This window comes from Anguilla rostrata, chromosome 14, assembly GCF_018555375.3.
Source record: "Anguilla rostrata isolate EN2019 chromosome 14, ASM1855537v3, whole genome shotgun sequence".
NCBI classification, from domain to species: Eukaryota; Metazoa; Chordata; class Actinopteri; order Anguilliformes; family Anguillidae; genus Anguilla; species Anguilla rostrata.
The window spans coordinates 41,077,366-41,105,365 of NC_057946.1; the positions used below are offsets into that span (position 1 = coordinate 41,077,366).

General features: G+C 39.9%; 1 protein-coding gene across 1 annotated transcript in view; it reads left to right on the forward strand.

Annotated features, from left to right (window-relative positions):
- The window catches only part of LOC135238842 (serine-aspartate repeat-containing protein I-like), a 63,977-nt gene that overhangs the window by 24,974 nt on the left and 11,003 nt on the right, over window positions 1–28,000 (forward strand). Inside the window, exons 7-13 of the mRNA XM_064306949.1 lie at window positions 2,392–2,470; window positions 2,655–2,730; window positions 9,101–9,211; window positions 9,571–9,664; window positions 9,780–9,985; window positions 10,944–11,087; window positions 26,711–26,791. Coding sequence (XP_064163019.1) covers window positions 2,392–2,470; window positions 2,655–2,730; window positions 9,101–9,211; window positions 9,571–9,664; window positions 9,780–9,985; window positions 10,944–11,087; window positions 26,711–26,791 — 791 coding nt within the window. The remainder of the gene's footprint in view (window positions 1–2,391; window positions 2,471–2,654; window positions 2,731–9,100; window positions 9,212–9,570; window positions 9,665–9,779; window positions 9,986–10,943; window positions 11,088–26,710; window positions 26,792–28,000) is intronic.

Genomic DNA, 28,000 nt, shown 5'->3' on the forward strand with positions numbered 1-28,000 from the left:
AACTTTACTCTTCCTTCCACGTCCAGGTAGGTTTGCTGCTATTCCATGACTTTTAAACGTCCTTATGATGCTGCCAGTTGAGTCTCATTGAACTTTCAATATCTTGGAGATATTTTTGTGCAATGAAATAATTTCTTCTCTTAACTTTTGAGAGAGCTCCTTTGTCTTTGGCATGTTTGCTAGTCAGCTTCAAATTGATGCGAAGTGCATCGGTGGATTTTATCACAGATGAAGCAAACAGTATTGTTATGGATTTCCTAAGGGCTTAAGATAGATAAGATAGATATACTTTTATTGAACCCTGTGGGGTAATTTGTCCTCTGCATTTGACCCATCCTAGTTGCTTAGGAGCAGTGGGCAGCCACAGTGCAGCGCCCAGGGACCAACTCCAGTTCTGCGGCCAGTACCTTAGTCAAGGGAAACTGCAGGAGTGCACCTAACATGCATGTCTTTGAGTGTGTTTCCACAAAATTTAGTCACTCTGCAGACCAGAAAATATTTTTTTAAATGGTGATATTGAATGGGGGTACTAGGAAATCTTTAAAAATACATTTTTATTTTGAATTTTAACAGAACACACAAGTGGTATGTTGTCTTTTTAGTTTCAAGTCTCCCAAAAAGCATACATTTAAAAATATTTACAGTTTCTACAGGGGTTGAATAATTTAGATTGCAACTGTATATATTTAAACTAATAAATTTGCGGGCGCCACAACTACTTGGCTTGTGGCTCATCTGGTAACACATTTGCCTCTGGGACCTTTGGACGCCTGGAAGACTCGGGTTCAAGTCCCACCATAGGCTCAGGCAAACTTTTAACTCATTACTCAATCTTGTTTGCTAATTAATAATTGCTTAAAACTATTTCTTTTTTCAACTGTATAATCTTTGTGGGGAAACTCATTTATATTTCTGAAATCCGTTCTCTACCATTTCACATGCAAACTCCCCATAACATCGTTTCATTCCTGTATCGTTCATCTCCCAGTGAGCACAAGCCCGAATATAGATGGCATCTGAACATCTGAAGGGATGGAAATATAGGTTGACAGATATTTTCACATAAACTGAATATTAGCACTGTTTATCCCTCCTTTTGTTCATGTTTTACCCTGATGTAGCCTGGCTATGTCCTAGCTGGTTATTTCAACCAAATCCAGCCGGTCTTTTACTGAAAGTTTAGATTGTAGCTATATAGCTTAGTTACCATCTAGACATTCAGTGAAAGATCGGCTATATTGTATTGAAATGTGAACATTTACTGGCTGGCTAGGACATAGCCATGCTATATGGAAGTAAAAACTGAACTAAATTATGGTTAAATTTAGCTAACCCAGTTTATTTTGAAACATTGGCCAACCAAGATTTCCACTCCTGTAGATGTCTATATTCCGTCTGTATTTGGGCTTGTGCTTACTGAGATACTTTCTTAAAAAGAACAAGCAAATGATAGCATTAAAGTAAAGAATGTCTTTTTATTGCAAAGCTGTTCATGCCATTTAATTAAGTACTTTATTTATAACTGGTTAACACTTTATTCCCTTATGCAATCTTGACATTCAAATTATATCAAAATCTTCAATGTATGTGTTTTGCAAAAGTCACAAATGGGGAGCCATATGCATTTCATGATGGCAGATTTATTGATTTTTGACTGCTGTGGCATTTCTATCGTTTAACTACCTTTTTTACTTAACTACTGTAGCTACCTGAAAATGCCACCTTTCTAAATTAATGTTAGCAAGCCCTATCCTCTGCTGACATACAAACACTTGAAGACTCTCACTCTCATAGACTGTCATGTCTACAACGCCACATTAAAAACACTTCCATTAAAAAATGGAGAAAAAAAAATGACACTTTTATTTATTTATCATTCACGGTACAGGAAAAATGACTGAATCCATATCCATGTGTTTCTTTGAGCTACAATTTATGTGTGTTTGCATGTATGTATGTATATACATGTCTCTCATAACCTACATTTATATGCATCACTGTTATCAATGACAAAGTACAAAAAGAAATGATATCTGAAGAAACACCCATTTTCAACAAGTTACTCACGCATACCAAGCACTGTATATAAGTCATTAAAACTGGCAAAATCATGCCATTAAACGTACTGATATCAAAATTAGGCCAAGTGATGAGAAACAATATTGGCTGTCTTAGCTGGCACAAATTAAACAAGCCATATTCCAAAGCAATGCTGCCACCCAATGTTTCCTATTATTTCAAGTAACTTGGCCCTGTGTTTTTTCATCTTACCATCTGAACACAATGTGTTCTCTGCTTTGTTCATTGTTAATTTAGGAAGTGGACTGATTCTGGCTTGAGGTTGCATCTTTTGCATGACAGCAACTAAGTAAACGTGTTGTGGTTTGACAGGGATGACAAAGGTGAAAGTGGGAAAAGAGGATTCTTCATCTACTGAGTTTGCAGAAAGAAGGAGAGCAGCCCTGGAGAGGTAAGACTTCAGCAAGTTCTGTATCACAAACATAGATCATCACCACATCAGAAACCACCTTTGCAAACCCCCACCACCAATACCATGAACCTAATAAAAACCACCACAACCATAAACCACCCCAACATCCAGAATCACCAGAACTAGATGCGCTACGTACTTGTATGACATGCTGTTTCCTCAGGTACCTGCAGAGGGTGGTGTCCCACCCGTCTCTCGTGCAGGACCCGGATGTCCTGGAATTCCTGGAGAAAGATGAGGTAGGGGTGTTGTGCTGAGGCTGGTTCAGTGTTACAGCTCTTTATCAAAAATAGCCCTTATCAGCCAAATGGTAAATGCTGATTTTACCTCTTAGCGCACAAGCCAAATCTTGCAAATCCTTGCCCATTTAGGGGGTACCCTATTTAAAGCTTTATAACTCCAGATGTGAACACCACAGATACTTAAAAAATGGCTTAAATGAAGCAAGACATTTGTACAATTTACAGTACTAACGCAGATTAGTTTATATTCATAAAGTGCCACAGATGCAATTGTTTTGACAAAAAATCTAAAATGAATTTGCACTTTTTAAGTTTGCAATGAAATACTGAGAGATTGCATATATACATCAGGTTAAACTATACATGTGCTAGATCAAAAACATCTTGACCACAAGTTCATAAAATCTAAGGGTGGATATGTAGAACTACTATAGATGTATGAAGCAAAAACTAAGCAGTGTACCCAGCGTCTCCAAATCTATCCAAAATGCCTAAATTATGCATTTCTGTAAATCACAACATATTCACGTATTTCACTACAAATCAACTGTTTTGACTCAAGAAAATCACTGTTGCAAAATTTTCAAGTGGGAATTACAAGCTTTCAGTCTGTACAGTGGTCTAAAATATCTAGGGGTCCAGAAACATATCCAAAATCTCTCCAAATTTTAATAAAATGCTTTTTGTCCATTATAAAGCATATAAATGAGCCCCTTATGAAGGTTTAAGATGAAACATTGCTATCAGATTTAAAAAATAATGCAAAAATATTGTCACACAATGCAGTACAGTACCTAAATGTGTAATAATTAACTCTTGTGTGTATTTCTATACTCTGTACTCTGGTATGTTTTCTTGTATGGGGATGGGACGACACGAAAACAATTTTCAACCGTCCGCCACGTTTTGGCAATGTTCCAACTTTCACGTCATCACTGTTGCATGCTTCACAAAAACTATTACACTACCATCTAACGCTTACATTACAGTGTGAAATATCCACATTATATAACACCACTAACCTATTTAAAGATACTCAATTACAAAAATAACGTATATAACCAAAATATTTTGAGCAGTAATACTTACATAGCAATGATGAAATCTCATCTATGTTCAGTAGATGGAGACAGAGACAGTGTCAATGATACTTTTCTATTCGCTTCTGTTTTTTCTCCAGAAAACGATGTCAGCTAGGTCTATCAGGAAACATATGGCTTAGCTATTAGTTTTGTTAGGTGCAGAGTATTTTTCTGCTAACATAGAGTGAATGCGTAAGTGAATGCGATGCTAAGAATATTTTCTGATACGCTGACCTATAAAACGCTATTCCAAAAGCAGAATTAGACATGTTATACATCATTAGAAAGCTTATACTCTCACCTACTGAATAAATTAATTTTCAATCAAACCAGACTGTAATAAAAAGGGCGACGACGCTGTAAACAACAGGTGTGGTATTACGCACAGCTATTTTGGAAGATACCCAGGCGTCACAAATGCGTGTATATTTCCCATACGGATTGTCCAAGACAATATTTGACCACGCAGTCTCAAAAGGGACATCTCTACACGTAAAACCAACAGTAAGGTTGTATATTTATTCAATATTTAGTCCCAGATATTGACTGTAGAATGACATGGTATCATTTTTAAAAACATTTTCTCGTTTATTTCGTTATTCAGTGAGCAGCGTTTTCACTGCTGTATAGGCATATCTTAGGGCTATTGTCGGGTTTATCTTTTTGCTATGACGGAGTATGATTTTTTTAGTGGTGAAAGAATATTTTTATGAATGCCAAGATAGACAATATTGTCCATTATGTCAAGGGTGGGGGGTGTTTTGTAGATGAGACTGCAGGGAGGGGGTGCGTGTTAAATGAACGACCAGAGCAACAATGGTGGGGCTGCGAAACTCCGTTTTCGGCATAGCTGTCGTTTATCGTCTACTAGTGAAACTAAAACAACGCGTTTCTGTTTTTACCTCACACTTTGGCTGCAGTAGCACCGAATGTTTGAGTTTAGTAATCTCGGCACGCCGGCATGCCGACCACTAGGGGCTTTGCGCTAAGAGGTTAATGCATATTGGGATGGCAGGTATGCCATCCAGCATGTTATGCCTTGATGCGACAGCACTGAGAGTTTGCCACTTTTCAGGGTTTCTTACTGAAATAACCACAATGACCACAGACTCTCAGCCCTTAAATATGTTAACTTCTGTACCTTCTGATCTCATGTAAACACACAGATTTCACAAACAACTTTGTCCACACAATAATGGCCCAAACCTGGGTTATTTTGCCTTTTTTCTCCTTTTTCTTTTTCCTGCCGATTACATCACCACAAGGGCTCCAATACCACAATCAATTATTCTCCCCATTGTACATTTAACTACATCTGTCAATAACATGATCTAGTCTTGAAATTAGCCAATTTCAGGACAGTATGTAAACAGGTAAAAGGACATTGTATGAACTTTGTGGTCACCATCTTGGTTTTTTGTGGAAGCTAGTTTGCTTGCTAACTAATAATTACCAAAAAATGTTGCTTTTACAGCTGTATATTCTTTTTGGGAAGCTCATTTATATTTAATTTCAATGCATTCTCTATCATTTCACATGCAACCCCCACATAATATTGTTTCATGACTCCAACAGCTACATGATTACAAGGTAGGCTAGTTTTGTTCTTGACACTTTGATGTGACACAAACTTTAAGTGGCCACATTTTCTTTAGGTGGTAAGATGAAAAAACACTAAGCCAAGTTACATTAAATTATTTAGGAAACACTAGGAAGCTTTACTTTGGAAAAGAGCTTGTTTAATTTGTCTGGGCTAAGATAGCCAATATTATTTGTTGTAATTTGGCCTAATTTCAATATCAATACTTTTAACCGGAGGCATAGTTTTCGAATGTTTTAATTAATGACTTACAGGCAGTGCTTTGTACGTGCAACTTGGTATTTTTCTATGTTTTTGTTGATATTGCATTAGATTCATTGTTTGTGCAGTGATTCATGTGGTGACATGTCTGGCTTGTGTGGCAATGTTGTGATGTCACTAGTATGAAGATGTCTCTGTTACTGTTCCTCGCTGATATGTATGTATAGCCGCGTTTCCACCGCAGGAACTTTACCCCGGAACTAGGAACCTTTTGAGGAACTCAGTGCGTTTCGACCGCAGGAACTAGGGCCAAAATGTAGTTCCGGGGGCTTTATTTAACCCCCAAAAAAGTTCCTGTTCGGGGGGTAGTACTTTCCAAAAGTACCGGAACCTTTGGGGTGGGGCGCAAGCGCTGAAAATTTCTGATTGGTCGACTACTTGCAGTGTTTTATTTCAACCGTCATGTTTAAAATTTTTTATTATAACTTCATAATAACTTCAAATCAAACTTGTATGTTATGCGGCGCCGTAGCCTAGTTTTGGTTATAGCCTGCCAACGTCTTGGAATTATAACGTGTGCTCTTCTGTTCTTTTCTTGCTTTAGTATTCGTTTTATAAAATGCTGAGCATTCGTGCTGGGACAGCATATTACGTACCAAAACATTCAAACGGATTAATTCGGTTGCTGAATATTTTCTTCCGGATTTTCTTTGTTAGCCCGTTGTAATTGACTCAAAACGTTTGATACAGTTATGTGAGGTATGCGGTAGTTCTGCGTAATTCACATTGGTGATACAGTAAAAGCAAACTGGAAATCACCTTCCGCACTTTTTGTCAGGGTAAAATAACAGGTTAATTCTAGTAATCGTCCCTTTAGCTTTTTCAAACTGCCGTAATTTTATTCTGCCATTCTTCAATTCCACAAAAAGACCAGGAAGACTATGGACTAATTTATGGTGCATGGTTCGCATCTGGAGGGCACACTTCGCTGCTCGGCTAGCAGTAACTTCGAAGGAAAGCAAACAGTGGCTGTACCACTGCTAATTTAAATTTTCACACAAGTCCGAGTTTTCGTTCTATTCTTGTCATTTTGCGATTAGCCTATATGGAATTGACGATGAGAAAGTAATCAAACAGCAAATTGTTTACAACGTGTGCATGTTTTCTGCTGTTGTTGCCAGTTATATTGGAAATGTGAATGCATTCTGTCACCTCGGATGTCAAGTGAATATTCGCATAAAAACATAATGAATGTGTTTGAGAGGATATATAAAACAGTTACAATCTGACTATTGGCCTGTTATAGCTGTCCTATTTGTTGCATAACAACGGTCCAAGTTCAACTACCAACAACAGTTTTGCTTGACAACGGTAAAATATTCCCAAACGGCTGCAGAAGAATATTTCAATTCCAGGTGATTAAATCGATAAAAATCAATAAATACAAAAGTAACCATATATAGTCATTGTTGGTAACCCGTTGTATATAAGTGGAATAAACCCCTCCGGGCTGTCCCAGTTATTAGAAAATAATGTAGGCTACTTCGGTGGTAGTATGGGGTTACAGAAGAAATCATAGGACAGATGGACCGACGACAATGTCGCTTTTTCATACGTCAGTGGGCTAATTTGCCTAATCTTCGCGGGACTTTAGACCGCGGTGGAAACGCAGACAACAATGGGCTGAAGGAACCTTTTAGTTCCTTGAAAAGTAGTTCCTGGGACTAAAAGTTTATGTGTGTGTTTGTGTTGCAGACGCACACACTTTCAGTGGTGCTGGATAGTTTAATCACTGATATACAATGGGCTCCAGAATTATTGGCACCCTTAATAAAAATGAAGATAAAAGCCTGCATATAATAAATGACACAGATTATAATCTATATGTTATGTTCAAACATATGGGAAAACTATATACTTTTATTTCAATAAAATTCTCATGTTGTTTTATTAAGTAATCAAATTTTTTCTGAAAACCATAGGTCCCATAAATATTGGCACCCCTAACAATTATTGTAAGTAAAATCAAACAAAATGAAATTGGCAATACAATTTTACTTAAATTAGGAACTATATTGTGTCATTCCATCACTTCCAGTTTCACTAGAGAATAAAAATTAGGTAACATGCATACAAAATTCCTTTGTCATCCATCAGCATGGGAAAGCCAAATAATTGTCAATTCAGAAGAGACCAATGGTAATTTACCATCACAAGTCTGGTAATTGGTACAAAAAAGACATAAACGGTTAAACATACCACTTAGCACTGTACAGGCAATAATAAAAAGGTGTAAAACATATGGAATGGTTGCAAATTTGCCAGGAAGAGGAAGCAAGTGCATGGTGTCCCCACGGACAGTGAGGAAGATGGTGAGTGAGGCCATTAATAACCCAAGGATCACTGTTTAAAAATTGCAGAGATGGGTTTTTTTCTTGCGGTCAACAAGTCTAAAAAAAAACATAAAATGGCACCTCCATACCAACTAATTCTTTGGAAAGGTGGCACGAAGACAGCCCTTACTGAGCACAATAAACAAAACCAAGAATCTGGAGCTTGCCAAACCTCATTGGAATTATGACTGGAAGAGAATGCTATTGTCCGATGAGACCATGGCAACATTTTGGCCATACACACCATCGACATGTTTGGCGGCAAAAGAGGAATGCATACAGGAGAAGCACCTCATACCTACTGTTAAATATGAAGGTGGGTCATTGATACTTTGACGATGTTTTGCTGGCAGTGGTCCCGGGGCACTATATTAGATCAATGGCACAATGAATTCAACAAAATACCAGGAAATTCTGGCAGAAAATTTGGTTGTCTCTGCTAAGAAGCTAGGACTTGGTCATAGGTAGATTGTCCAGCAGGACAATGACTCCAAGCATACATCAAAATCTAAACATAAATGCTTAAGTGAAATTAACATCCATGTTTTCCAATGGCCATCTCAGTCTCCAGACTTAAATTCCATCAAAAACCTGTGGTCTGAACTGAAGAGGGGGGGGTCCATAAGCGCAAACCCAAAGATATCAATGATTCTGAAATGTTCTGCATGGAGGAATGGTCAAAAATCCCTCCAAATGTGTTCTCTAACCTTATCACAAATTATAGGAAAAGACTAATGGCTGTCATCTTTGCCAGGGGTGTTTTCACAAAGTATTAAACCAGGGGTGCCAATAATTGTGGAACCTGTTTTTTGGGGAAATATTTTTTTTATTTAAAAAAATGTAAGACTTTGGGTGATTCCAATTAATCATTAATCAAGCACACTAGTTTACACCTGTTGGAAAATTAAGCTTATGTCAATAACTCTATTATTTTTTAGTTTAGCATTTTTATGCATATTTATCAAGGGTGCCAATAATTCTGGAGCCCACTGTACGTGTGTGTGTGTGTGTTTGTGTTGCAGATGCACACACTTTCAGTGGTGCTGGATTTTTTAACTGCTGATATATGTGTGTGTGTGTTTGTGTTGCAGTTGCCCCGGGCAGATGCATACACTTTCACTGGTGCTGGCTTCTTTAAGATGATTAGCCGTGCTACCGAAGCCATCAGCCGGATGACCGTAAAGATGAATGAGTCTGATGCTGTAAGGGCTCCTTTCTTTCCAAGCACCTAATGCTCATCATAGAAAATAATTGGTCAAAATAATTAATGCTAAGGGAAACTAATTAACTCTATCTCTCTAATTTACTTCTTTTCCTCCCTCCCTTTCCCTTTGTGTCTCCCTTCCTTTCCCTCTTCTTCCTCCCTTCCTTTCCCTCCATCCCTGCCTTTATTCCTTTCTATCTCTTTCCCTTTTCCTTTCTCACACTCTCCTTTTACCTCCCTCACTCTCCTTCCCTTTCCATTTCTCCCTTCTTCTCTCCCTTAACCCTCTCTCCCTCCCTCCGTCTGTCTCTTTTACTCCCTCATTCCCCTTCTCTCTCTCCCTCCCCTCTCACTCAGTGGTTTGAACAGAAGCTGCATCACATTGAGTCAGAGGACTTGCAGCTGCGGAAGCTCCACGCCATAGTAGGCTCAATGATCACTCACAGAAAGGGTGAGAGATGTGCACACGTTCACACACATACTCTAGGTTGTGTATGGGCATGTGTGGGTTTGTATTGTGGTGCGTAAAGTGTTTGATTAGGCTCTGTGTTTTGTATGTGTCTCAGAACTGTCTGGCAGCACGGCGCAGTTTTCTAAGAGCATGGCGATGTTGGGGAACTCTGAGGATAACGCAGCGCTGTCCTGTGTGCTGTCCCAGCTAGCCGAGCTGGACGCGCACGTGGAGCAGCTGCAGCAGGACCAAGCCTCTAGTGATTACTTCATCCTTGCTGAGCTGCTCACAGACTACATTCGCCTGCTGGGGGTGTTGCGGGTATTAACTGCACCAATGCACACCGTGATACTGTATATCACACACACAACGCCCATGTCACACACATTTCACACATACATCACACATGCACTCACACACACATACATTACATTACATTATGTAATGTAAGAAGATGGCGGAAGATGGGTAGTGAGGGAGACGTTCGTTCCACCACTGGGGAGCTAGGGTGGAGAAGCTCCATGATCCCTTTACTCGGGTGGGAGGGGGTACAAGGCGCCCTGCTGCTGCAGAGCGGAGTGGCCGAGCAGGTGTATAGAATCGAATCATGTCCTGCAGGTAGATAGGGGCGATCCTGTTGGCTGCAGTGTAGGCAAGGGTCAGGACTTTGAACCTGATCCTGGCAGCGACCGATAGCCATTGGAGTGAACTCTGCAGAGGAATGGCACATACATACACACACATGCACTCGCGCGCACACGCACTCATGATCATACACACCCACACATGCACACATGCATACACACACTCACACATGTGCAAACACATATGTATGTCTTTAGGCCATAAATCATACTTCGTCTCAGACACACCATTAAACTCTCACACACTCCATTGTACTCTCTCACACATACCATCATACTCTTTCACACACACCATTATACTCACACACACACACCATTATACTCTGTAAAGAGCCTCTTACACACACATACACATGCACACGCATGCACACACACATACATACATGCATACACACACTCAAAACACACTGTACACACTCACTAACATGCATGTACACACATCATGCACTATACACCCAAACCTACATGCATACAAACTCACACTATCATGTACAACACACACACACAAATATACCAACATACACAGACTAACGTAACCACTCAAAAACCATACACACATTCACAACTCACAAGCACATATGCACACTATATAAACAAACACTCATCAACACTGTTGTGTGTTTGTGCACATACAGAGCTGTTTCGACCAGCGTATCAGGGCATGGCAGCGTTGGCAGGATGCTCAGAACACTCTGCAGAAACGGCGGGAGATGGAGGCTAAGCTACTGTGGGCCAACAAACCAGAAGAACTGCTACTGGCCAGGGAAAAGATTGCTGAGGTACCACACACTGCCAGACACACTGCACACTCAAGCTACCGCACACTGCACACTCAAGCTACTGCACACTGCCACACACACTGTGTAATCAAGCTACCACACAGTGCTACACACACTGCATACTCAAGATACCGCACACTGCCAGACACACTGCACACTCAAGTTACCGGAAACTGTCACACACTGTATACTCAAGCTACCGCATACTGCCACACACACTGCACACTCAAGCTACCGCACACTGCCACACACGGCACACTCAAGCTACCGCACATTGCACACTTAAGCTACCGCACACTGCCACACACACTGCACCATCAAGCTACCGCACACTGCCACACACGCTGCACCATCAGGCTATCTCATGCTGCCACACACACTGCACACTCAAGCCACTGCACACTGCCACACACGCTGCACACTCAAGCTACCGCACATTGCCACACACACTGCACACTCTAGCTACTGCACACTGCCACACACTGCACACTCAAGCACTCATTATAATACTGCAACACATTACCCCACACTACCAGAATATACTGCACCATACTACAACCAAACTGCTATAGGTCAAGTAGATGACAGATGAAGTATCACACATTGCAACCCTCATTTACACCTGGTCATTTCATGTAGCTTATATCTAGATTGTACCTGGATAAGATTTAACCACATTGATGTTACGCTTGGTAGTCAGATGCGTCTCTGGTTTTCCGGATTGAAATCTGATTGCATTTTACTCGCAAAATATAACAAAACCCTGAAAATCCACTTCCGGCTTTTGTTGAACCTCTTGAAGAGCGAGGGCGTGAGTGGCTTCCAAAATATTATGATTGTATGCCAATTCAGTTTCTTACAGAAGTTTGTAGAGGCCATGCAATAAATGTATATATTTTGGTCTTGTTATCTCAAGATCACAAATCATTATCTTCTGATCTCGACATAACAAAAGTTTTTCTTGTGATGAGATAACCTCTGGAATCTGAATACACAGTGATGTTTTAGTGAGGTTTATCCTTTTGGAGTGCCAGATGGGCGGGGTTTATCCTTTTAGAGTGCCAGATGGGCGGGGTTTATCCTTTTGGAGTGCCAGGTGGGCGGGGTTTATCCTTTTGGAGTGCCAGATGGGCAGGGTTTATCCTTTTAGAGTGCCTGATGGGCGGGGTTTATCCTTTTGGAGTGCCAGATGGGCGGGGTTTATCCTTTTGGAGTGCCTGATGGGCGGGGTTTATCCTTTTGGAGTGCCTGATGGGCGGGGTTTATCCTTTTGGAGTGCCAGATGGGCGGGGTTTATCCTTTTGGAGTGCCAGATGGGTGGGGCTTTCCCAATGGGCAGAGTTTGTTCTTTTACAATCAGACTGATTTCACTGCACCAAGCAAGCTCTGTCAAGAACATCTAATGTTGAAGCATTTAAAAAAAAAATGTTCGGTGCATAATTCGCCCAGGCCTGATCTATCTATATAGCACTTTTCAAACACAAGGAAATCCAATGTGCTTTATACAGAAAAATGCACACTTGCATATATACATGTATAAAATTAAGTGAAAAAAGATGCATAAAATATACAAAAAAATATACATATGAAAGCAAACATGCACTTGCATATACACATTTATAAAATAAAGAGAAACATAAAGTTAAACTGTATAAGATATATTTTAAAAAGCATTAGTCAAAGGCTACAGAAAGAGGAAGCTTTTGAGCTCACTCTTAAAAATGGCAAGGGTTGAAGCCAATCTTAAATATTCTGGGAGGCTGTTCCAGAATCTGGGTGCATAATAACAGAAAGCAGCTTCACCAGATTTAGATTTTACCCCAGGAACTACTAGCAGGCGTGTCCCAGATGACCTCAGGGACCTGGTTGGTTCATAACCCACAAGTAGGTCAAAAATATACTGTGGAACCAGGCCATTCAGTGCTTTATAAGCAATAAGTAAAAACTTAAAATCAGTTCTTGAGGCTACAGGAAGACAGTGCAGTGATCTTAGGACAGGTGTAATGTGATCTATTTATTTAGTCCCTGTCAGAATTCTGGCTGCAGCATTTTGAACGAGCTGGAGTCGTCTCACACCTTTTTTGGGAAGACCAGAGAAGAGGCCACTGCAGTAGTCCAATCTGCTGGTAATAAAAGCATGGACCAGCAGTGACTCTCTAAGTCTGGTTTTGATACATAGCCTCCCATTTTTTCCTTATGTTTTTAAGGTGATAAAAAGCGGATCTTGCTGACACTGTTGATACGGCCGTTAAAAGTAAGGTCAGCATCCACAATGACACCAAGATTCTTAGCTTGTATCACGTTGAACCTTAAATTTTTTCTCTTAGCTATACAACCAAATGTAATTACCTCAGTTTTATCTTTGTTTAGGAGCAAGAAATTTTGGGACATTTGTGTCCTCAATGCATTGAACAGTTGAGTCCATTGGACTAAGGTCTTCAGGGGAGAGAGAGATATAGAGCTGGGTGTCGTCCACGTAGTTATGGTACTGTACACTATTTTTTTGTATCACATGCCTGAGCGGAAGCATATAGAGATTGAATAAAAGAGGGCGGAGGATTGAACTCTGCGAAAGTCCACATGAAATTTTGACCTTTTCAGAAACAAAGCTATTAATTGAGATGAAGTCATTCCTGTCCAGGTCAGATAATCCTACACACTATTCCAATCTATCCAACAACATAAAGTGATCAACAGTGTCAAATGCAGCACTGAGATTGAGAAGTACATGAATAGGAAGCTTATTTGAATCTGGGTGAATCCAAATATCATTTAAGATATTGACAAGTGCTGTCTCAGTACTGTGGTGCGGTCTAAATCCTGACTGGAAACAGTCAAATTAGCCATTTGAAACTAAGTAATTGAAACTAACTATTTTTTCCAGAGCCTTGCTAAGAAATGGGAGATTGGAAATTGGTCTATAGTTACTGACATTGGAAGCATCAAGATTGGTCTTTTTTAACAAAGGCTTAACCACAGCTGTTTTTAGCGCACTTGGGAAAACACTGGACTGAAGAGAAATACTAACAATTTGCAATACCTCCTCTGCTAAGCAGTTAATAGTAGCCTTAAAAAATGGAGAGGGTGAAGGCAGCAGGTAGAAGATTTGAGCTTCAGTACAGCTTCTTTAAATGTTATAATGTCAATAACAGTAAAATGTGCCATAGCTCCTGTACTGTTGTTGTGTGCCGAAGATGGAGGCATTACTTTCTTGCCTGACGTAAGTGTGCTAATAGTTTGTCTAATGCTGATAATTTTATTGCTGAAAAAAGCAAATTCCTCACATTTTGAGGTGGAAAGCATCTCAGAGGCTATTAATGAAGGGGGGTTCACCCTATCAACACCGGAAAAAAGTATATATGTATTGTTTGATTTTCACTAATGATCTTGGAGGAAAAAGGACTGTAGAGTATTTTTCAAGTCTATCCTTGTAAATATCATAGTGAACATGAAGTTTTGTCTTCCTCCATTTTCATCCTCCCTGCCGGCATTTTCTTTTTTGCCGTTCTACAACTATACTGTTCCACAAGATCTAGCCATTATGTTCATAAAACTTTTAGCTGTGCTTTAATGTGTAACGTTTTTTAACAGTTTTTACCCGTCTTTGTAATGCTGGGCTTACAGACACATAAAAGTCACAGAAATTATCTGAAATGGCAACATCAAGAGCTGAGACCGCAGTAACACTGAGACTTTTTGTGATGATTAAATCTAGTGTATGCCATCGTTCATGGATGGGCCGGGATACATGCTGAGATAGTCCAAAAGCCTCTAACAGACTAATCAGTTCTCTGACCTGAGCATCAGTGTGGTTACCAATAGAGCCCGACCAATGCCGGATTTTTGGGTCCGATGCCGATCCCGAATTTGGAGAGTCTTAGCCCACCGATTACCGATGTTTTGACCAATATTTTGTCAAAAAGTGCAACATTTTCAAATGCTTTTACTCCTTTCTTTTCCAGCCATCTATAAAAATTAATTTTAAAAAATCAGTTTCCCAGTTTCAAACATGTATTTTTATGAATATTATTATTGTTGTTGTTATTAATTTGTTATTATTTCTTAGTATCTATAGTCTTAGTATCTATATCTCAGTAAATTAATTATATTTTCTTATTTTATTCCTTCTACATGATCTCAAAGAGTAAGACTTTATCTAGCGAGCTTCCCTGTCCATAAGAATTTGGTGGTGAAAATAACTACAATGCGCTCTGACGCGTGACTAGATGACAAACTCGCTCGCAATAACGTATTAGCTATTGACACAGCCTCATTATTTCTTATTATATATTCTCAGTAAGTTAAATGAATTATATTTTCTTATTTTATTTCTACTACATGATCTCAAAGAGTAAGACATTATCTAGTGGAGCTAATGAGTGAATCAAGCGTAATGTTAGATGAAATTAAAATGACTGGATGAAATACGTGAAAAAAACTACAATGCGCTTTCGTACAGGTTACCCACGCTAACTGTTGGTTGATTCACTTCTCCAACAGCAATCCTTCTCTCATGTTATCACGACAAAGCTAGATAACATGGCTTAAAATGATCCACGTTAGAAGTGTTTTATCGGCGTTTTTACTGTCTGGTTAGCTTGCTACGATGACGCGTGACTAGATGACACACTCGCTTGCAATAACGCATTGGCTATTGACACAGCATCATATAGTAGCTAATATAATTATCTCAGATAAAAAAAAAACAAATGTGTGATGCATTCAATCACCATTTTATTTTGGCTGGTTATTTATTTGAGAATACAGCGATGTGCTCTGGAAATGTAGATCCTACGCTGCTTATGTGCTCACTGCCACTTCATAAAGGCTTGCTAGCCAGCTAGCTTGCTAAAGTGAACCAAATATGTTAGCTAGCTCGCTCGCTTGATAATGAGGATTGATAAACATAGTGGTCGTATAAACGCATTTAATTAAAAACTTTCACTAAATATACATACCTTTATTGCGGCAATCGAATCTGTGCAGACAAGTCTTGCAGTGGAGAATACTGGATGAGGCACGAGTGACAAACGTCTTATTACAAAAGTAGCTCGTCAGCTGCTGCAGTTCACACTTGTATTACCTCTACTGGATAATTCTAGTAAATAGCAATTACAATGTTCGAACAGACAAGTACAGATAAATAATCAATGTTTTTTTGTTTTGTTTATTATACTTATTTAAAAATACGGACACATCGGCTGCATAACTGCCGATCCCGTTGTTGTCAAAAAAGTCAAATAATGGCCGATATATCGGTCGGGCTCTAGTTATCAATGTCAATATTGAAGTCTCCTGATATTACTGCCATTATTATCTAACCAAGTTTCAGTTAAAAACCAAAAATCCAGTTTATGTTTACTGATGTCGGAGGGAGGCAGTCGGAGGGTTGTCTGTTCGATCCCCCGCCCTGGGCGTGTCGAAGTGTCCCTGAGCAAGACACCTAACCCCTAATTGCTCCCAACGAGCTGATTTGTACCTTGCATGGCAGCCTTTCAGCCTTGGTGTGTGAGTGTGTGTGTGAATGGGTGAATGAGAGGCATCAATTGTAAAGCGCTTTGGATAAAAGCGCTATATAAATGCAGTCCATTTACCATTTTACCATTTACAAACTCATTATCAAAATGAGGACAGTAGAAATTACAGGAGGCATTTCAGAATGGATTCGGAACTGGTTACGGGATAGAACACAAAGGGTAGTAGTAGGAGGGATCTTATCTGAGCAGGGTATTGTGGGAAGTGGAGTTCCACAGGGATAGGTGCTGGGTCCACTGCTCTTCCTCATTTAAATAAATGACATGGACATTGAAATTACACTAGTTAAATTTGCAGACAAAACTGGGACGTTTAGCCAACAAATTGGAATCTACTAAAGTAATCCAAGAAGATTTAAACAGAATCCAGAAGTGGGCAGAAACCTGGCAAATGAAATTCAATGTAACTAAATGTAAAGTTCTACATGTGGGGAATAAAAACACAGGATTACTTTATGGGTGGTACAAAATTAGAATGTGCACATGTAGAAAAAGACTTGGGAGTAATAGTTGATCAAAGCCTATCAGGGTCTGGTCAATGTGCCGTAGCAGTAAAAAAAGCCAACAGGATGCTGGAATACATAGCCAGGAGTATTGAGTATAAATCTAAGGGGATCATACTCACCCTATACAATACCCTTGTCAGACCACACTTAGAGTATTGTGTGCAGTTCTGGGGGCCGTACTACAAGAACGATATAGAGGCACTGGAAAAGGTCCGAAGACGAGCAGCCAGATTGATTCCGGGTATAAAGGATTTTTAGGTAAACTAAGCATTAAATACAGTTTAGTGGTAGGAATAGATGAGCATTGTTGGGCTGAATGGCTTGTTCTCGTCTTACGTTATGTTTTATATATATATATATATATATATTGCATGGCCTTTATGGGCTACGGTGTAGTTTCTTAAGGTTAAGTGAAGATTCCATATTCAGCAGAAAATGTACAACTGAAGACTGGAAATGAGAGCGTTGTGACCCTGCTTAGTGCCATAGAACAAATAGCTTGATTTCCATAACTACTGTAAAGTTTATTCTATAGAGAAGTATCTGTCCACATTGCTAGTTAGCATTTAGTTTCGCTCCAACTGAAATCATGCATATCCTCCATGCTAGTGATTGTGAAGTTGTTGTGTATTTTGTCATGCATTGCTTACCGTATTTGGGGTAAATGGAGTATATAAATAATGCTTGGAATGTAACGCACCATTAAAAAAGCACATAATAATACATAGCTGTCTCCCCGAGTGATATAGTGTAATTAAACAAGTGACATCTTGGAACATAACAAAAAGTGGTGACGAGGATGGGATGAACTTGTGTGGCACGATTGTGCGGAAGTCTGATTTTTTTTCCTTTCACGGTTAAGAAATTACTTTGTTTTCCATCAGTCGTTGTAGCAGTGTGCTAGTTAGCAAACGTGACGTGGGACAAGCAGCTAAAAAGAGAGGAATTGCAACAAAGAATTGGGAAGAACAATTGATTCAGCAGACAACTTGTGGGTAAGAAGATAAGGAGTGATATTGTAAAAGTGAATAATAACCAGGAGCCTTGGAGGGAAATAGCTGGAGTTATTGGAAATAGTGGACCCTTTGATGAGCATGTGGAGCAGTGGAACTCCTACATCGAGCGCTTTGACTCTTTCACTGAAGCAAACAGGATTGCTGATAATAAGGTAGTACCCACATTTTTGAGCGTGATGGGACCTAAAACTTTTAATCTGTTGCGCAATCTAGTACAACCCGAAAAGCCAGGGACCAAGACTTACGGAGAAATAGTGGACGTGCAGACGCGACATTTTTCACCTAACCCCTTAGTAATCGCAGTATCCACTTCCCCCCATGGACGACTTGATTGCGGGACTTTGTAAGGGGCAAAAATTTTGCAAGATAGACCTTAACCAAGCATATCTGCAAATGCACATTCACGAACAGTCTAGAGAATTGCTCACTGTTACCACACACAAAGGTGTTCTCAGGTACTGCCGCCTTCCTTTCGGGATTATGTCAGCGCCTGCACTTTTCTAACGTGCTATGGACCAAATCCTGAGTGACCTGCCCGGCATCCAGTACTATCTGGATGATATCCTGTATACGGGAGCCACTGATAAGGAACACCTACAGAACTTGGATGGTGCACTTCAACGGTTGAAGAAATACGGGCTCAGAGTTTGAAATGTGAGTTCTTCCGGCCAACTGTGGAATATCTTGACCATGTGATCAATGCCGAAAGCTTGCACACAGCCCCATCCAAGACCAAATCGATTGTGCCCCACCACCGCAGAATGTTGGCCAGTTGCGTTCTTTTTTAGGGTTACTTAATTATTATGGGCGGTTTATAGCCTTTGCATCGAGAACCCTGAACAAAGCTGAGACTAACTATGCTCAGATAGTGGGAGGCATTAAGCATCGTTTGCAGGGTACAGAAGTTCCATCAGTACCTGTATGGACGAAAATTCACAGTACTTACTGACCACCGACCCCTCACAACTATCCTTGGGCCACACACTGGCATTCCATCACTTTCTGCAGGTCGTATGCAGAGGTGGGCTTTACTGTTGCCTGGACAATCATATGACATAAAGTACCACAAATCTGATTTACATTGCAGTGCAGATGGCCTATCCAGGTTCCCGCTGCCTGTCACCAAGCCAGAGTCACACACTGCAGCCATCTGTTACTTTAGTCAGCTGGATAACACACCAGTTTCAGCTGCTCAAGTTAAAAGAGCCACCCACAACGACCTAGTCTTGTTGACTGTCATCGACATTGTTGTACGGGGCCAACCAGCCAGCTCCAACCCCGGCCTAAAACAGTTTCTCTTAAGGAGGGCAGAACTGTCTGTGCAATCTGGGTGTTTGCTATGGGGGAGGAGGGTGATTATTCCGCCGTCACTACATAAACAAGTTTTGCAACAACTGCATGCCGGACAAAGTGGAATAGTCAGAATTAAAGAAATAGCAAGAAGCTACTTATGGTAGCCTGGCGTGGATGGAGAGATTGAGGACACAGCTAAAATCTGTTCCTCATGTCAGAAAGTCAGGGACACTCCTCAGTTAGTTCCTCTGCACCCCTGGGACTTCCCAGGATTACCATGGCAGTGTGTACACATTGACTTTGCAGGGCCTTTTGAGGACAGAATGTTCCTGATTGCTGTTGACGCACACAGTGGCCGGAAGTGGCCATAATGAAATCCACCACTACTAAGAAAACAATCGAGAAACAGGGTGAGATTTTCAGCCGCTTCGGATCTCCCCTGCAACTGGTTTCAGACAGTGGTCCACAGCTGGTATCACAGGAAATTGCCATATTTCTACAAGCAAATGGCATACAACACATCAAATCAGCACCATTTCATCCTGCCACAAATGGTTTAGCTGAGCACTTTGTTCAAACAATGAAACATGCGCTGAAGGCATCTCAAGAGCAAGGGACACTTCATCAACGGTTGCACAGGTTCCTGTTGACCTATCGCAACACGCCGCATGCAACCACAAAGGTTTCACCAGCTAATCTGCTGTTCAAAAGAGATCTTCGAACCAACTTCAACCTGCTAAAGCCTACATCAGTGAAAGACACCGTGCAGCATGAGCAGGAAAAGCAGATCGAGCGAAGGAAGCAGAGAGCTAAGAGAAGAGCCTTCTCTCCAGGCGTCTCATTTAGGCGTACGACAGCCTCAATAACAAGCACCCTGTTTCTAGTTTCGGCGCAAGGAGCAAGTTTCCTTGGCTGCATCCCATTGGCCGAAACATCTCTAGCTGGCTCTGTGTGGACTTTGTAACCAGGAAGTGGTAAAGACATAAGTCTGAGGTGTAATTTTCAGCCAATCATTTACCTTGATCCTTGTGCTTGTTACTGAGGCTGGCATACGCCTAAATGAGACGCTCTTGAACTTGATATTATGTGCAAATTTGAATGGCTTGTATTAGAGTAATACAGTAATTTTAGATAAAATAAACAGCATAGTGATTTTCAAAAGGGTGAATTACCTATACCTAGCAACTTTCATGTCTCGTAGAGTGTTTTTACACACTGTTTCAACATGAATGGCAGTGAATGACATCTGTCCGGACAAAACGTAAGCAAACACGTATCTCAAAAATAAAGCAATTTTGGGAAAAATGGTCGAGGTTTATGTAAAATAAATGACATGTAAACTATGTGGCGGATGTTGATAATGGACAATGACATGTAGTAACACTGGTATGGTCCTTTGGCTTTAAATTAGCGTATGGTTCCAGTGCGGCCATGGTGTAGATACCAAATTACTCAAAAAAATACTGATATATTGACTTACGATCACTGTGTGATTCTGGTTTTTCAGGCTTTCTTTCACACTGAACTGTTGGCGAATTTGCTGCAAGCTTATCAAGTGCAACACACGAAGAAGTCAATAACTTCCGCGTCATGCAAATCGGACAAATTAAATATCAAAATCAGGTTTGGCCCGTGGCCCATTTTTTCATTTCCTATTTTTGATCTGAGCATAAAATCGAAAGTACGAAAAACGAAATTTTGGATTCTCAATTGAATATGAAAAGAACGAATGATACACGGATTAAAAACAATGTATCATCAGCAACTTTTAATGCCAGTGATTTTTAGTAGCATTGTCATTTTTAAGAATATGGAGCTCTGTAATGCTACAAGGTTGTAGTCTGATTGGGGCATTAATTTAGGGTTAGAGTCTGAAGTTGATTTAATATATACAATGCTCTACAAAAGTATAGAATTGAAATTACAGCACTTTTTGAATATAGCACCCCATTTCAGGGCATTATAATATCTGATTCATAATGTTATGTAAATTAAAGTAGTTGTGCTTAGTCACATGTTCTCTGCTTGAAGTTTGTGACTTGTCAGACGTGTAATTCACCAGTTAGCCATTCTCAGCCATAGGAACCTTTTAAGTGCTCTGCCAGCATAGCCTGGCGATAAGAAAGAGAAGGAACTGGGGAGTTACTATCTGAGGTGTGCGTGTGTGTGTTTGTCTGTCTGTGTGTATGTGCGTGTGTCAGAGGGGGTGTCCATGCCCCTGCCCCCTCCTCTTTTTCACCATTTAAAATATGTGGCTTTCTTTTAGTTTTTAGTCAGTTTTGGGCAACTTGCAAGGAAGGAGTTTGTAACCGTTAGAAGTGGGCATCTTAGTCCTGAATCTATGTCGAGCGTTCTGCATTTCATCTCTGGTTCTCTTGGAATATCCTGCTGTCTTTTGGTTTCTGCTTTAGTTTGGGACAAAGTCTGTAGTTGGGTATCTTCTCTCATTCATTTCTTGTGTGACTGTCCATGTCTGTAACCTTTGGTAATTATTTTAAGGTATCTGAACCTCGTCTTTAGATTAGAATTAGAATACTTAGAATATTTGTTGTACAATAAATTTCTTAGTTTTTATCTGGTTTCAAGTTGTACATTCCGATAAAGGTTGATCCAAACAGTTTGCTCTGCCTATCAACAAATTTGGCCATTTAATTGATAATTTTATATCTTTGATAATAATTACTAAATTAAATCAAATAAATATATTTTATATGTTGGGTAAGTGAGGTGTTTTAACTGTTGATGCACTTGTGTTCAGTATTCCACGTGCTGGCCGTCAACCGAGGGAGTTAACGGGTTCGGAAAATTAAACAGATTTCAATGAATCCTCACCTTGCTCATAGACATTACCAGGTGCTGAGTATCTCTGAAGATGCTCTGCCAGGCCTGTACTGCAGCCATCTTCAGCTCCTGCTTGTTTCGGGGTCTAGATGCCTTAAGTTTTCCCTTTAGCAGTGATAGAAAGTCCAGGGGTCAGAAAGTAAAAGTCCTGCCATGCGTTCTTCCACCCATGAACTCAACCAGCAGATTTTACTAAATCCCACGGCTGAAGAATTGTGCCATTTAGCAAATCCAGGAGATTAGAAACAAAATACTGGAGGGGACTTGTACTTTCTGAACCTGGATTTTCCACCTCTGCCGTTTAGTATGTGAAAAGCATGTTCAATTGGATTCAAATCAAGTGACTCACTTAGCCAGTCAATGATTTTCCATTTTTTGGTTTTGAAAAACTCCTTTGTTGCTTTAGCAGTATGTTTGGGATTACTGTCTTGCTGCAGCATGTAGCACCGTCCAGTCAGTTTTTAGACATTTCCTTGAACTTGAGCAGAGACTTCTATATGCTTCAGAATTCATCCTGCTGCTATCAGCAGTTACATCATGAATGAAAACCAGTGAGCCAGTACCTGTGGCAACCATACACGCCCAAACCATAACACCGATGAGGTGATGTGCTTTGGTCTTGGGCAGTTCCTTTTGGCCTCTGCACTTTGCTCTTGACATCACTCTGATACAAGTGAATCTTGGTCTCATCTATCCACAAGACATTTTTTCAAGAACCCTGCAGGATCTTTTGGGTACTTCTTTGCAGGGATACAGAAAGGAGGGGTGCTGAAAGTTGCTTCAGTACCCCTACTGGTTGGTAGGCTACCGTAATAATGAGAGTTGCGATATAGAAAATACTTTTTCTATATCCGACTGATTCTTAACATTTTAGTTTCTTCTTCAGGTTCCTTGCGCGTTGCATGCTTGGGTGATCATGGCTTCCCACATCGAATAATCCCTCGCAGGCCAATGATGTCTCGTACACTTAAGTCTGTTAGTTCTTTCACATCGTCCACACATTTTAGTCACACTCTGTGAATTCAGTTACATTTGTGACCCAAATAATTAGATAGTTGACAGACTTGAAATGACTTTTAATCATTTATATTTTAAGAAATTGTTTTGTGTGCATAAATGCCTCCCAGTCCAAAAACTAACTATATAGAATTCAGAGAAACTGCACCATTAATAACCTTTGGAATGGTAGATTTAAGAAGCAGCCTGTGGGCAACAGGCAGTAGTCACTGACAAATCCATGTCTGCCTCCTCAAGAGTATCTGATTTGTTGCACAGGTGTTTGGGATTTTCTTCATTATGCTTGGTTTGGCCGATGTCTCTGACTGTTTTTTCTTATTTCTCAGCCTCATAATAGCTTCATTGACTTTCATTGGCACAACTCTGATCATCTTGTTGACGAATGGCAATAAAAAGACTTCCAAATATAATCAAAACTAGAATGGAGACTAGCTATGGAAAGCTGTCCTATACCTGCACGAAGGAAGCAATTGAATGCATCTGACTAATCAGAAACACCTGTGAACACCATTTGTCCCACACATCATGGTGCCTGTAAATGGGTGGGGGGGGGGGTCTAGGCATTTAAATTATTTACATTGTGTCGTGTTTTTTAAATTGTTGTATTCACATTGGGGTACACACCAGGGCACACTGTTTTCATGTGGCTTCATAGATCTTTAGTTTTTCTGCTTATCACTCTCAGATTTTGCACACTTACCGTTCAGCAATGTATGGTCCAGGTCATGGTCAGTATTTAATTTCAAATTACTTCATTTTTGTATTTGCACTAAGATTATTCAATTATGGAACTTTATTTTACAGTCATAATTCAAAATAATCAAATTTAGTATTGTAAATAGCACACGTGTCTTGCTTCATTTGAGCCATTTTCCATGTCTCCGTATCGCTCACATCTGGAGTTATGAAGCCTTAAATAGAACACCCCTAAATGAATGAGGATTGCCCATATTTGGCATCTGCACAAAGGGGTTGAAGGATAACAGTGGTAATTTAAATTTTTTTCAGTATTGGCAACAGATGCTGTGAAAAAACCAAAACCAATAATGTTTCTGTTCACCTCTCAATGAATATATCCTGCAAACAATTATTGTCTATCTGGCAGTGTTTTTCCTGATAATCAGTTGCAAGACTTTTTGAGCTGAATTTAATTAGTTCAGTACAGCAAAATTAAAGGCTTTTTCTGAATGTAATACGAAAATTTTTAAACGTGCAGTTGGACAGAAACTTTTTCAGTTTTGGTGTTTTAATAGGATGTGTTTATGTAGTCGATCCTTTAATGTGTGTAATTTAGGTTGTAGAACAAACATGAAACTCACATTGTAGAACAAAACTTGAAGCTGGACTTTGAGCACTTACAAAGCCTTTAGTAAAGGAGCTGCTATCTGAGGTTCTATTGTAATAGTATTACACTTAAATATCAACCCATACCACAAACTACACAACATTATCACACCTTGTCATATGCTACAGCACATTATCACATACCACACACTACAACAAATTATCACACCATGCCAAACACTACAGCGCATTATCACATCATACCACACACTACAACACATTATGCTATTATTATGATTATGCTGGACTTTCGGGAGCTGACATACTGGGTAGCATTATCACACCATACCACACACTACAGCATATCACACCATACCGCACGCTACAACACATTGTCATACCATACCACACACTACAGAATATTATCACACCATACCCCACACTACAACACATTATCACACCATACCACACACTACAACACATTATCACACCATACCACACACTACAACACATCACGCCATACCACACACTACAACACATTATCACATCTTACCACACACTACAACACATTATCACACCATACCACACATGACAACATATCACGCCATACCACACACTACAACACATTATCACATCATACCACGCACTACAACACATTATCGCACCTTACCACACACTACAACACTATCACACCATACCACACACTACAACACATTATCGCACCTTACCACACACTACAACACTATCACACCATACCACACACTACAACACATTATCACACCATACCACACACTACAACACATTATCACACCATACCACACACAACACCTTAGCACATCTACCACACACTACAACACATTATCACATCATACCACACACTACAACACATCACACCATACCACACATGACAACACATCACACCATACCACACACACTACAACACATTATCACACCATACCACACACTAAAACACATTATCACACCATACCACACACTACAGCATATTATCACACCATACCACACACTACAACGCATTATCACACCTTACCACACACTACAACGCATTCTCACCATACCACACACTACAACACATTATCACACCATACCACACACAACACATTAGCACATCTACCACACACTACAACACATTATCACATCATACCACACACTACAACACATTATGGGGCGATATAGCTCAGGAGGTAAGACCGATTGTCTGGCAGTCGGAGGGTTGCCGGTTCAAACCCCGCCCTGGGCATGTCGAAGTGTCCTTGAGCAAGACACCTAACCCCTAACCTCTAACTGCTCTGGCGAATGAGAGGCATCAATTGTAAAGCGCTTTGGATAAAAGCGCTATATAAATGCAGTCCATTTACCATTTACCATTATCACACCATACCACACACTACAGCATATTATCACACCATACCACACACTACAATACATTATCACACTATAACACGCACTACATGACATTATCACACCTTACCACACACTACAGTACATTGTCACCCCATACTGCACTATACTGCACGCTACAACACATTACTATAGACTACCTGAAGAAACTGCAGTTGGGGTAGAATGCCACAACACAGTACAAAACTACTATGCATTTCTACACCATACCACACACTGCAACAGTAACACACAGTACAGCAGCATAATTCACTGTTCTATACTATACTATAACAGGTGGCGCTGCTCAGCGGCTGACGCACAAATGTATGACTTGTTTTTGATTACTGTCTGTTACTGTTACTTTCTTATGTTTATTGTATCGCTCATTGTGTGCAAGCAAAATTCCCTTTTGGGCAATAAAGGCATTCATTCATTCATTCATTCATTCATTCATTCATTCATTCATTCATTCATTCATTCATTCATTCATTCATTCATTCATTCATTCATTCATTCATTCATTCATTCATTCATTCATTCATTCATTCATTCATTCATTCATTCATTCATTCATTCATTCGACTACACTTCTTCACCATACCACTTACCAATCCAACAAATCATTGCAGGCCTAGGATGAGATCACCATGGTACCATACACTATAGGGGCTTACAGCTCACTACAATACCACACAATCATTACTGTGTGAATCTGTTCTCTGTTTCTGCAGTGGGAGTCCAAAGTCTCTCTGTGTGAAAGAGAGTTTGAGAGGATTTCTGCAACTGTTCGCAACGAAGTTCTGCGCTTTGAGGTGATGTCTCTCTTTTTTTTTTCAAACATGGTTTACTTTTTGGAGATATTATCTCAGTTAATTTATGTGCTTTTCTGGTCTAGACAGTTATTGTGTTATGTGAAGGATGTTTCAGATGAATACAGAAGTTTGACAACCTGCTGGCTGGTCCTCTCGCAAGTTTGTGGCTTAACATAAGAATGTTCACATCTTGTAACTCCAAAGCAGCTCGTGCAGCAACACACGCAAATTGAGACCTCCGTGCTGTAGGAAAGAACTGCCGGCAGTATATTTAAAAACAATATTTACTTTATTTCATTGCGAATAAACATATTATTTTATTATGAATACACACTGTCATAAGGTTGATAATACTTAGTTGAGTTATTAAAATTGAAATTAATGTATTACCGCTACACAAAAACTCACTATGAACTAATACAATTCTAAGCATGTAGTCTATGGTTAGTAGGTGACCAGCAACAATCAGTGACAGACAACAGTTGGTTACGCTCAACTATATAGTCTGAAATGTCTTTGTTTAAATGCTAGAAGTATAAAAAAAACAAATTTTTGGAAATCGAGGCTGATATTAATAGTAAGGGCTATGATAGTAGGGATTACAGAGACATGGCTGGGGGAAGAGGATAGGGATGAATATAATATAGAAGGGTATAAACTTATTAGGAAGGATAGACCCAGGAAGAGAGGTGGGGGTGGCTCTATATGTAAAAGATAATCTTAACGTGCAAGAAATTCCAGAAATTGACCAGCTCATGCCTAGTGAGGATATTTGGATTAAGCTCATAGGAGAACATGACAAGGGGCTTAACATATGAGTGTGTTACCAACCACCAGCTTCAGACAGTAGTGTGAATACAATGCTCTTTGAAAATATAAAACAAGCTTTCAGAGGAGGTGAGACTATTATCATGGGTGACTTCAATTACCCCAGTATTAATTGTGAATTGATGACAGGACAAGGAAAAAGGGAGGAGGAATTTTCAGATGTTATAAATGACCTTTTTTTAGCCCAGTATGTCAGACAGCCTACAAGAGGGATATCAATTCTAGATCTGGTGTTATGTAATGACTCTGACAGAATTTGTAGTATAGAGGTAATGGAACCACTTGGGACAAGTGATCATTCCACAATTAGGTTTGACGTATTTTGGCAAACTAAGAGGGCCCCATCTAACTCCAGGATTTTTAATTTTAGGTGTGCCAACT